The sequence below is a fragment of the Malaclemys terrapin genome, chromosome 4, assembly GCF_027887155.1.
Source record: "Malaclemys terrapin pileata isolate rMalTer1 chromosome 4, rMalTer1.hap1, whole genome shotgun sequence".
NCBI classification, from domain to species: Eukaryota; Metazoa; Chordata; order Testudines; family Emydidae; genus Malaclemys; species Malaclemys terrapin.
Window position 1 is genome coordinate 6,375,645 of NC_071508.1, and position 12,670 is coordinate 6,388,314.

Here is a 12,670-nt window from a genome sequence, read left to right on the forward strand (position 1 = left end):
TGTTGGTGGGGTGACGGGCGAGGGGCCAGCAGGACTCTCCGAGCCCTGGTGCATGTGCAGGGCTGGCGGCTAGGAAAAGCTCCGTTGTTTTGCTTGTGATCGGAACCCATTGGACCAGGGGTTGCTGGGAGACACTAACCCAGAGCCCCCCTTCTGGAGTAGAGCTGGCTGGGCGTAGCAGGGGTGTAGACGAGCCCCCTCCCCTGCCCTCCTGGCTCCGGTCTGCCCTTGGCGCAGGGCCCTCCGGCACCTTGGAGCAGTGGAGGATGGAGCGCCTTCCCTTATATGGCTTCCAGCCCTTGTGTTTTCTTCCCCCAGCGCTGGGTTTGTGCCTGTAATCGCATGACCCACGCGGGGTCCAGCTGTCATGCCGCTCGCTCGTAGGCCGGCAGGGCTAGAATCCCAGGTGCAGGGGAGTTGCTACTGCAGCTGTGGGGATGGCTCCCACTCCGGGCCCAGACCCCGCTGCTCCCTGGCTGGGCTCCGGGAAACAGCTGCTTTCCCAAATGCCGGCCTCCCCTCCCCCACAGCAGGCCAGCCATGGGAAAGCACCTTGGGCGGGCAGCGCCTTGCTCAGAGTTTCCTGTGCAGAATGTGTGATGGGCCGGCGGGATAGGCTCCTTCCTGCAGGCCAGAGAGCTGAGGGCTGGGCCCGCTCCCACTTGGCTCTGCTCCCTGCCTGTCCTGGGCCCCCTTCCCCTCCCAACGTCCCAGCCTGGCTACTCCCAGGTGTTTGTGCTTGCAGCCTGGGAATGGATCCCAGGGCGGATCCCACTACCTGTAGCCGACAGGCAGCCGCTGTCCCCACCAGCGCACCCTCCCCTGGGCGGGTTGCCGTGCTGGGGAAGCGCCGCTCTTGGCGAAGGCCGGATTGGGCCCTGGCTCTGAAGCCCGTGGGGCTTGGGCACATCGTCTCGTTCCCCAGCTGCGGGCCTGTCCTCTGCCTCCGGCTGAGCAGTGACAAATGAGCCCCCGGCCAGCTCCGCAGCTGGGAGAGGCACACGCCGGCTCAGCCCCTTGCAGAGACAGCGGGCTCCCCATGAGCTCATCCCACTGCAGGAAAATACCAGCTGTTCCCTCTATGGGAGCAGCCTCCCCACCGCAGAGCCAGTCACCGGGGGTTAACCCACTGCCGCCCCCCTACACGCTCCCCCTTGGGTTATGCTGAGCCCAAGAGCTGTGGGCTCCCCCCCGGCCGCCATGCCCCGCCTTAGCACCCCTCCCCTTTAGCTGAGCCGGCTTGCTGCTGTGTGTTGAATGGGGCACGCGCGGGCTGGGCTGGCTCGGAGCTGTAGTGCTGATGGGATTCTTTCCAAGTCCAGAACATCGCTGTGCTCAGGGTGCTTGTGTTCGGGTCATTTGGGGGGTCAGGGATTCTGGTGCCAGCAGCAGCAGACCCCCCCTGGCTAGCGCCTTGTAGGGTTTATTTATTGGACATATGCATTGGAGCCTGCAGGACCTAGTGAGCAGGGCTCCGAGTCCGAGCTGGGTTCTGTTCCCGGCCCTGCTGCTGGCCTGCGGGGTGACCTTGGCCAGCCATTTCCCCTCCCGCCCTCTGTCTGCCTAACTGTTCAGGGCAGGGATTGTCACCGTGTGTCTGTGCAGCCCCCGGCACGACGGGGCCCTGATCTCAGCTAGGGCAGGGCCTGTCTCTCATTGGATGTGTCTGTGCAGCCCCCGGCACGACGATCTCAGCTAGGGCAGGGCCTGTCTCTCACTGGATGTGTCTGTGCAGCGCCCGGCACAACAGGGCCGTGATCTCAGCTGGGGTCAGGGAATTTCTCATCGCAGTGCCTGGCACAACAGGGCCATGATCTCAGCTGAGGTTTCTAAGCGTTAACACATGTAACTACTACTAATTATGACTGTAAGATTATTGGCTGAAATTTCGCAGGGCCGTGGGGAGTTGGGTGCCCAGTTCAGTGGGTGGTGAAAAGGACGTGGATCTGGGTGCTTGATTCCCCGAGGTCCCTGTGCCTGGCCTGCCTGTGGCTCCCCCATTAGCCCCAAGGTGCCAGAAGGCAGGGACCAGGTGCTGCGATATGCCATGTGCAGATGAAGGAACTAGTGTTGCTGAGCTGACGTCAGGGTGCTGCGTGTTGGGGCTTGGAGCCGGGTATTGTGGGAGGGGCAAGTGCTGCCTTTAACTGGGCTTGCTCAAAGGGCAGGGAGTTTTGGTGTCTGGCTGTATAATATCAGCGCGCGTCCCTTTAAGTCCTTCAGCAGGTGCCAGGTTTCTCTGGTAATGTTTTCCCATGGCGAGCGAGCGCGGGAAGTGGGAGATGCAGGGATGAGAGCTGTGCCGTTGGCGCTGCCAGGCGGAGGGCTGCAGACCCAGGGCTGGCTTCCCTCTTGCACTGCTGGCTCATGCAGCCTCGCTGTGCTGTGCCTGGCACTGTGGCTTTGCTGGTCCTTGGCTTCCCGTTCCAGTCACGCACCCAGTGCCAGGGTGAGTGTGCCTCGGCAGGACGCTGGGCATAGGTCTTCGCCCGGGGCAGAGTGCTGCCAGCTGTGCGCCGCCTCCTGTGTGGGGTCCTGGATCTCAGCCTGTTCTCGGAGGCTGCCCCATGTTCTGAGGGTCTGGGCTGCCAGGGCCGGACCTGGGGGGAACGCACATCCCGGGGTCAATGTGAACCCTGCCCTGGGCCCAGCTGTGATTGGAAAGCCGATGTGAGCAGCAGGGTGCTGTCGGGAAGGGCTGGGCACCAGAGGGGCCACAGGGAGCTGGGTGGCCAATTCCCCCCTCCCCCTTCTGCCCAGACTCCAGCCCTAGGACGGGTTCAGGCTGCCCAATCCCAGCAGGGCTCTCCTGCCCCTGCAGAGAGACTCAGCAGCGATGGGCCCACAGGGCTGTTCCCAGGGTGACTGGGGGTCTTGCAGCAGAGAGCTGGCAGAGCCTTCTTGCTACCTCGGGGTTCCCCTGGCACCAGACAGGTGAAGGGACTTGCCCCAGGTTGGTGGCAGGGCTGGGAATTGAACTCGGGCATCCTGCATGCCAGTCCGCTACCCCAGTCTCCCTGCTTAATAAGCCCCCTGGGGTGGTGGGGTGGCTTCTGCCCTCTGCCCCACGGTGACAGCCTGAAGGAGACACGTGGGCGGACAGCTGTGTTCACTGAACATATGGAATGCGCCAGGCCTAGCTGCGTCTGTGCACTGCTGGGTTCTACCACACGGAGCCCAGTGAGCGCCGCGCTAATGGGCTCCCAAAGTATTTAAATGGGTACTGCCCAATTCCTCTTCCCTCCCAGCAGTCTGGGAGCATAACGTCGTGAAATCTCATTCCATGGGTGAGTTAGTGCTAGAAAGGTGAGATGGGGTCAACTGATTCATAAAAATCTACAGAACCGTGGTTTCAGTGGTGTCACCATCTGTGGCATGGCAGGGGGAGAACTTGCTTCCCCCCCCGCCCCCCCACCACTCAGCTCCCAGCTCCTCTGGTTGATGGAAATGTTGATGACCCGGTGTTGTTGAAAATGGGTCGAGCTGGGGATCGTTAGAAAGGGGATCATGGGATCTTTCTCTCATGAACATGTGGCACCAAACCTGATAAACTTAGGACAATGATGTAGATCTACAGTCGAGAGAATGGTTAATGATCAATGTTGTTTTTAATTATACTTGAACTCAGGGGTGCCTTGATGGTACATAAAAAAGGCATTGATCTTTGGTCATTCTAGGGGAGTTAGCCTTGACATTGACTCGTAGGACTGGAAGGGACCTCAAGAGGTCATCTAGTCCAGTCCCCTGCACTCAAAGCAGGACTAAGTGTAGACATGTAGGACTGCAAACATTTATTCTCCAAAGTCCTCATCCGTGTCGTCTCCTTCCAGAACCCTGCTGCTAGACACGTTGTCACACTGATCCTCGTCTGTGACACACTCGCACGGCTCCTTACGGGGCAGGCTGCTGGCCAAATATCTGCCGGGCAGTGTGCCTCTGGTCTTTGCACCCGAGTATTTGGTTGGCTGAAGGATTGATTTAGCAGCACACATAAGTGGTGTGATCAATCCATCCTCCAAAACCGATTTGTGCCCGATAGAGGGTAGTTTTGGATGTGCTTGGCCATCCTTGATCACTTGCCCTCTTGATAAATAAATACACCCCCTATTGGTGGTGATTTTTCTCCGCTTCTTGATAAACATCCATCAATAGCTCTGTAAGCACCGTAATGTTGGTCTTCAAATGATAAGGTTGGCATACGAACCCCTCCCGTGCACTTCTGATCTTATCAATGTTTCTCAGCCATTCTGAACACCTCCAGAGCGAGGAGAGAGTCTTCGGTGGCTGAATCAAATGCCTTCCAGGAAGATAATTTGGTCTTTCTGGGCAGCCTTCCAGTAGTGTCACATCCTGAAAGGGCGTGGAAACCTGGCAGTGGGTGGCATTAATGGCCCGAGTGATAGGAGCATATCTCTGAGAGAGATCCAGCGATTCTGTTCCCTGGCAACAGGCACAAAATCAGCATCTTGCAGATGTTTTGAGTAGCATCTCTCTGAGAACACTGGAACATCTGTGTCCTGGGCAAAAAATCGGGAGTTTAGTAGGACCTTTCTCCGTGGCATGGATGGCAGGCAAGGGAGTTTCTCCGTGGCATGGATGGCAGACAAGAAATTTGAGCGTCCGCCGCCTCATGAGAACTATTGCCTCTGACTAGTGCAAGGCAACGGCTTTATTGCACTATGCAATGGCAACATTCTTCCAGCAATTCTTTGTACGCTGAAGCGTTTTCCCTGCAAGGTGTGCAGTTAACTCCTCCTTCGTGCCGGTACGACAAAGTAGCTTCTGCATTGTGACGTTGAGATGTTTGTGGAGTCAGTGATTTTTGTATTGGACAGGTGCAGTGCCATGAAGTTTCTTCTTTCTGGTAATATTTCTAATGGATTCCTCTGCGTCGAACATGAGGTAGACTTTGTCATAGGTCCAGTATTTTCCTGGTAGCCTCCTAATGAAGTGTACCTCCACCATGCCACCTCCGATTGCTGCGCTGGAAGTCCTCTGCTGGCACAAGGTACAAGATGTGTGTGTGTTTGATTTTTGCCTGGCGCGTATGCTTTGTTCCGTCACATTCAAACATTGATCATGGTACCATGGAGAACTTGTACTTTCCAAAGTCTCACGTAGATCAGCATCATGCTGAGGTCCAGAATGACCAGGAGACGAACAAACAGCAGCCCCTCTGCGGTTAGCTCTTTAATAGTTCCTGCCACCTTCACTCTGACTTTTTTCTTTGCAATCAAACACAGCTTTAGGCTTCTTGATTGGAGCCCATAGATTGACCCAGCCTTGGATAATTCTTTGGGTTTTGAAAGCTTCCTACAAGTTGTGCCCCAAAGTATCCACTCTGGCATCTGTAGCTACCTCATTGCTGAAGACTGTGATATTAATGCGCTTCAGTCCATTAGGCTCGAATGCGTTGCCAGGGCATGTACATTCATCCTGTAGCTTTAACATTGCCCCTGGTGGCATCTAATAATCTAGCTGGTGCTTGGTTACTTGTGGGGAAGCTATTCCAGCAGTTCTTAACGTTTTGTTCCAAATTCGATGGAGTTCTAGGCTTGTCAGGAAAAACCGGGAAAGATTATTTGGCTGCTGTGTTATGCCCACCAACCTCCTAGTGATTTCCATTGCTCTGTTTTCATATTCCAGGGCTTCGTCTGAACCAAGTGACCGGAAGGGATCTGGTGACCTTTTGACCAGCCCAATTTCCCTTGCTGGAATTCCTCTCCTGCCATAGTCAGACTTTTTTATACCTCTTATCTCAGCCAGGAACCATGCAATCATCTTACACCTAAAGCAAAAAAGTCTTCCAGTGCTTTGAGGTGCAAATTGCAATGAGCAGTCCTGACAGGTTGAATAAAGCGCAGCAAAGACTCACTCCTCTTTGCATGTTGCTACGCAATCCCGAAAGTTGGCTTTGTCACTGCTTTGGCCTCCTGGAATTGCTTGATCTGTTCTGTGCTATTGCAGCTTTCCATTGTGTGCGGTAGGTCATTGAGAGCCGAACACACGCTGGATGTGGGGAACTGGTCTTGCAAGTCCTGTCCCCTTTGGGGAGTGACTTCAAACACATCAGATTGCTTTCCAGAGAAGACATCTAGGTAGCATTTTTGACGGGCAGTGAGTGTTCGGGTGCGTGCTTCTAGAGCACGTCACAACTTTATCCCTGCAAGAATTTGGTTCACAGTACTGTCACTGTTCCGAATCCCCCAGATCTCAGGACTACCAGTGCCATCAACAAAGGAGCCCATTGCATGTGTCGCTGTGATTGATATGTGCAGTTCGCCAGGACATAGAATCCACTGTCAATGAAGATCATCGGGGACATTATTAGCTGTTGGACGGGCCTGTAAAGGCCCATGTCTAGTGTCACACCACGTTTTGATTCAGTTCCGCAGATATATTTGTTCACGCGTTCCAGCCGCATAGGAAACATGCACTTCTTATAGCATGTAAGATGCCACTGAGCGTTGTGTTTAACCAGGTTCCTCCATGGTGATATTCTCCATGAGTTCAGCGACTAGTCAGTGTTCTTCGTCTCCCTGTTGGTAACTAAAAGTGATCAAGACCAAAGTAAAAACAAGGATTTTGTAATACATTACCTTGGGATTGTAATTAATTCGTGGTCTGGAACTGTGGGCATACCATTTATGGATGGAGTCCAGTCATTACTGTCTGGATGCTGACCTCTTAACCAGCGCCTCATTACAACTCTTTCAGCATAATAAACAAAGCTGGATAATCAATATCCCTGCTTCGCCATCGTCGGCAAAAAAGAAGCCGTTCAACTTGAAGCCCCCACCCCCCCCCGCCGCTATTCTGTAATGTTAAAAAAATTCACCGGGTCTCGTATTCTATGCATTAACTGATCACGCAGGACTGTCGGTCAAGGGCCACCATTTATCTTCGCGAGGGCTGCGGGTTTGACGGGCCAGTGCTAAAGTATAATTTAAAAAAACCTTGATTTTTAAACCTTTTCTGGAATGCAGAGATGCATCATTGTTCTAGGCTTGTCAGGTTTGGTACCATTGGGCTCATGGGAGAAAGGGCTTTCGAATGATCCCCAACTCGACCCATTTCCGATGATGTCTCATCAAAATTTCCACCAACCACAGGGCCTGGAGCTCCTGGAGGGAGCAGCGAGTCACCCCCTGCCCCTCCCCCCATGCCACAGAAGGTTATTTTCTGTAGGTTTTTTTTTTTTTTTAAATAAATCAGATAACGCCTCCCTTATCTTTCTACCATGAACTTGTCCATCGAATTACGCATGCCCCTGACTAAGGGGCATTCCCCTGGGTGTGGTTGGAGGAAGCGGAGATCTGTGGCTGTATTGCCCAGCATCTGTCCTTGGTTCTGTTTGAGGCCTGGGCAGGGGAGAGCTGTCTTGGAGTGGGGCAGGGGAGGCTCTATGGGGTGTATTTGGATATTAGGAAAAACTATTTCACTAGGAGGGTGGTGAAGCACTGGAATGGGTTCCCTATGGAGGTGGTGGAATCTCCATCCTTAGAGGTTTTTAAGATCAGGCTTGACAAAGCCCTGGCTAGGATGATTTAGTTGGTGTTGGTCCTGCTTTGAGCAGGGGGTTGGACTAGATGACCTCCTGAGGTCCCTTCCAACCCTCATATTCTATTATTCTATTCCCCTGGCTCCCTGGGTTGGAAGGGGAGGCCAGTCTGAGCGTCTGTTTCTGCCGCTCGTTCCAGGCTGGGCTGCGTTTCGAAGTGGCGCCTCCTGGGTTTAACGTTAGATCTAATCTGGTGGTTGAGGAGGTTGCCGCGTGCCTGCTGGGGGAGCGGGGGCGGGGGTTAGAGTAAGAGGATAAAGGCGCTCACTGCCCCGCTGACAGGGAGGAGTGCTCAGGGATGGCAGCACAGACAGCACCAGTGGGGCTGTATGTAGCCAGGGAGGCATGGCTCCACTGGCGAGTCGCCGTTGGCTGTGGCGACATTCCCCCTGGCAGTAGCATAATCCCAGGCCGTTGTGCTGAGCGGATTAGTGCATCTTGGAAGGCCAGCAGGGCTGGGGTGGACCTGGCACTTCGTGGGTGGCATTTAGAGGCGAGCCGCAGAGACTGCTAAAGCACAAATCCCCCAAATGGGAACGTCCCCAGCCCCGCTGTGCCGGGTCAGGTGTCAGTAATGGTAATCCCTTGTGCTTTTCAGCCATTGATCTCAAAACACTTCACAGAGCAGGTCAGTGTCTTTATCCCCATTTTACAGATGGGGAAACTGAGGGGGGCAGGGACTTGCTCAGGGTCACCCACCAGGTTGGTGGCAGAGTCAGGAATAGAACCCAAGTCTCCCGAGGCCTAGTCCAGGGCTCTAGTCACCTAGCTGCAGAGAGATGCTTTGAATTCTGGTTTGCCTGTCCCCTTCCCTCTGCCGCATCCTCTCTGCAAACCCTGGGGCTGTTGCCTGAGACTCGGCAGGCAGCGTTAGACGCAGGGCTCTGATTTAAGGCAAAGGGGGACAGGTGAATGGCAAAGGCCGTGGCTTTGTTTGGAGAGATCTACTGTGTCTATTAAGTGCAGGAGGGATCGGGGTCTGAAGCTGGATTCCGACGTGCTACCTCTCCGAGGAGCGTATCCCGGCCCTCCCACCCGGGGGGGTCGACCCGCTCTCCCATATCCAGGTGTTTGGTTCAGCCCAGTTCAGGGGCAGAGTCAAGCTGGGAGTGGAGCCGGGGCCAGCTGGGGCAGGTTGGTTTGGGCTCTGTCCCGGGGGAAGTGGAATTAGCAGGAGGCTGCTGACACCAGTGTGGAGGCTCCCAGGGTTGGTTGGCGGAGGGTGAGTGGCACCAGTAGCATCCACAAAGATTGGGCCAAAGGGCCCTGTTCCAGAGTCGGCCCCTGCCCTGTGTTTATGGTCTCTCGCTCCGGCCCTGCCGATGGGCAGCGTGGCCTCGCTAGAGCCTCTCGGAAGCCTCCGGCTGACGCGCTTTGCCAGGCGCTGCCCTGCTGGGTGGAGCAATGGTGAGAGCGCTGGTGGCGCCGAAATACCCCGTGCCCCCTCCCCGCTCAGAGCAGTGTGACGTCCTGTGCCTCGTGCGTGCCAACCCCCCCAGCACTACTGCCTCCTCCGGGCCTCGTAGCCCAGGTCCGGAGGCAAAGGGCCCTTCTACCCCTGCCTTGGCTGGGAAGAGTGGTACAACCCCGGGCCGCTGCCAGCATGCCTAGCTCCTAATAGAGAGGGACCCTCGTGGCTGTGGCCTGCAGCAGTCCCCCCACCCCCCCAACGGCCCACAGTGAGATCTCACTGGGCCACCAAACGCCAGCTGGCGCCTGTGGGCGTCCCCCTACAGGCGCGGACTCTGGCTGATAGAGGCTCTCCGGATCATGCTCCGCGTGGTGATGGGCTGGCACGGGGAGAGGAATCTGGGTACTTTGGGGGCCAGTGACTTCAGCTGCTGCTCGAGAGGAGAAACCCCTGTTTGTGACGGCCAGAGGAGTGACTAAAATAGCTGACGGCTGGCAGCGGGAGGGGGGTCCAGAGTTCACTAGGGATTTGGCTAACTGATCGGGGAAGGGATATTGGACCTCCCGCTTCGGGGCTTTAGCGGATCGCTGGCTGTGAGACCAGACTGAGAGCTGTGTGGGGAGCGGGTTATCCTGCAGGGACTACTGCGCGGGTCCCACGCCTCCCTGCTGCTGCCCGGACGCTGGGCTGAATGGATCTCGGCCCGGTCTGGCAATTCCCCTGTTCCTAGCTGTCTCCGTTTTGGGGTATCCCAAGACCCTTTAAATGGACCTGATTTTTTTTGAGGGGTGGGTGCTCAGCACAGTCTGAGAATCGCCCCCAAATCCCTCGCCTGCGCTCCCTGCTGTGCTAATCAGTGAGCAATGCAGAGAATGTGAGGCGGCAGCAGAACTTACTTCTGAATAACACTTTTATCAGCCTCTTCTCCAGGAGGCGTGTGCTGCTCTTTAGCTACAAAGCCTCCTCCTAGCCACTCGCATGCTGGCTGTGTTAACTGCTTCCCTGCCGAATGGCACCGGGCAGCCGGGGCCCCTGGGCTGGGACCCAGGCGGGCTGGGTGTGCTAAGCAAGGTCAGGTCGGCATGCAGCTTGGATGGGTAACCTCCCAGTGTTCTGCAGGCATTGTCCATAGGGGCCGTTCTTCCTACTGGACCAGTGGCTTAGCATGATGGGAGGCAGTGGGGTGGAATGGATGGGTGGGAAGCCAGAACTTGGCTCTGCCAGTGACCTTGGGCAAGTCCTTTGGTTTCCCCGTGCCTCGGTTTCCCCCTTCTACCCTTTGTCTGTTTTGCTCTTCATCCAGCTCTCGGCTGAGGTGGGTACATGCTGTGATGTGTGGAGGTGCGGTGCTGCAGGTGAGATGTAAATATGGTCATTAAAGATACCACATCACTTCTCACAAACCCAGGGAGTAGGCTTCAGTGTCCCAAATGATTACATTCCACCAGCCTGAGTTCTGAGCCCGTGGTGGTGGGTTCACACAGTTTGTCTTTGCTCTTTATAAGCAGCACCTAGTTGCTATGGCTGGAGGCACTAAATACTTTTCCAAGCCGTTCCCATTGGAGCATCCTCTGCTCCTTTCCTATAGTGTTGCTCTGTGTTAAGCAGCTGCCACGTTCCACCCCAGAAGTGGCCGCATGTCAGTGACAGAGCCAGTGCTCTCCACGTGCAGCTTATCTGCCAGGTGGCTCTATTTGCAAAGCACGCTGGGATGATACAGCCCTGTGTCTGGGGACGTTTTCGTGTTGTGGGCTGCAGAGGTAGCGGGAGGCTGCCTAGCTGGAGGGAGAGTGGCCACACTACGCAGTAACAGTGGGCCGGCTGTGTCCACACTGAGGGTATGTCTACACGGGAAACTTCAACTTAGCGCTTTGAAGTGCAAGTGTGGTGCTCTCCCAGCGCTCCTGGTAATCCAGCTCCACGAGGGGATTAGCTCCCAGCGCTCTGAGCCTGTCTACGCTAGTGTTTTAAAGCGCTCAGACTTGCAGTGCGCAGGGGGGTTGATTTTTCAAGCTAGCAAGTTAGAGCGCTATAAAATGTCAGGGTAGACCAGCCCTGACACTCGTGTTGGGCGCTAGGCTGTATCTGTGGCTCTTTGCGCTGCAGAAAGTTGAGCCGCTCTTTGCATTCTTTCCCAGTGAATTGTCCTTTCCGGGCACGTGTGGAGGAATTGTGGGATAGCTTTGGAGGACTAGCCTGGGTTGCAGTGTGGTCATGTTAGCAGCGGATGCGCTGTATTCTCGAGTGTTCCCTCGTCCCTGGGAGGGACCAGCCGGAGTGGGGTAACAGCACCAGGCGCTGGAGGGAAGGGGGAGAGTGTGTGGACGGGACTCGAGCTAGACTAGAGGCAGCACTCGTGTGAACTCTGCAGGGACGACAAGCCCCAAGACAGATCTTCTCAGAGGCTGCTTCCTTCCCCAGGTGGCTCCTTTGCTTGGCCACATGAATGAGAAGCGATATTAGAGCTGTGCTGGTTTGCTTCCAGGGACGTGGACTGATGTTTCCTGATTTCCTTCCCGTACCCTTCAATCCTGTAATCTCTCCTCCCACATCCGTGCCACGGCTCTGATTTGGGGCCCCGCCGGCAGAGGCGAGTCTGGCTGAGTTTTGGCCCCGGAGCAGAGAGGTGATGCATTGGCATGGGCAGCGTTGGGCTTGCCTGTGCCTGTTAGAGGTTCCTGGGCAGGGCAGCGTGCCCATGGCGTGCTCAGGAGTGCCTGGTGGAACCCTGGACTGTGATCGTGGCGGTACCAGCCATTGTTCCACCCCAGCACTGTGGGTTCGTGGCTAAGGCGGATGCTCATCTGCTCCTGGCTGTCCTGCCTGGGGCTGGGTGCGGCTCCCCGCCTCTTGTGGCTGTCATTTGCATGGAGGGTGGAGCCTGTGGGGGGGCTCGGGTTGTGTGCTGGGGGCTCCCTGCTGCCATCCAGGGAATGCTTGGAGCCTCGATGTGCTACGGGATGAGCAGGCCAGGCCATGTCACAGCTGGTCCCTCGCAGGAATCCCTGTGATGATGCAGTGAGCTTGGCAAAGAAACGGCTGCTGCGCCCCTCCCCAGAAGTGGCTGCATTTCAGCGCTGGGATGAGGATCCCTGTATGGTTGCTGGGGCAGATTTCCTGTTCTTTTCATGCTATACAAAAGGACCGGAGGTTGATGGCAAACCTCTAGCCGGCCCTCTCAACCAGTGGGGGAAATCCCTCCCGTCCCCTCCCTGCAGCCCCTTGTCTTTGGGGCATGCCATGGTGAGGAAGAGGCAATCCCTGGCTGGCACCCATGCTGCACTAGTTTGTGCCTGGGGCTGGGAAGAGAATCAGTTGGCCCGTGACCAGCTCCTCCCTACCACATACGTCCCTCACCCTCGTACTGCCTCTGGGCTGCCTGGGATGTGTGGGCGCTGGCAGGGCTCCCACGGAAGCTCTGTTCTTGGACCAAAGTGAGGCCACGTAATTGAAGCCTGGGAGAGCTCTCACCCATGCAGAGCTGGGAAAGGGGCCTGAACTTTCCAGGAGCGTGGGGGTGGGGGTTGCGGATGAGCCCGTCCCTACTGGAGGGGGCACGGCCGTTGAAAGGCCTGGGGCAGGCAGGAGGCCCGGCGCGTGGCTCTGAGCCGAGTGCTGTGTGGTTTCTATGCTACCCTCCTTGAGGGTTTCTGTAGCACCCATCGCCACGGCAACCGAGTGCTTCCTGGGGAAACTGA

The 12,670-nt window shown here is 56.2% G+C and overlaps 1 protein-coding gene across 1 annotated transcript in view; it reads left to right on the top strand.

The window, feature by feature from the left end:
* Nucleotides 1–2,309: 2,309 nt before the first annotated feature.
* PLEKHG3 (pleckstrin homology and RhoGEF domain containing G3) overlaps nucleotides 2,310–12,670 on the top strand; it is a 39,118-nt gene continuing 28,757 nt past the window's right edge. The window contains exon 1 of the mRNA XM_054025146.1: nucleotides 2,310–2,449. Coding sequence (XP_053881121.1) covers nucleotides 2,368–2,449 — 82 coding nt within the window. The 5' untranslated portion in view covers nucleotides 2,310–2,367. The remainder of the gene's footprint in view (nucleotides 2,450–12,670) is intronic.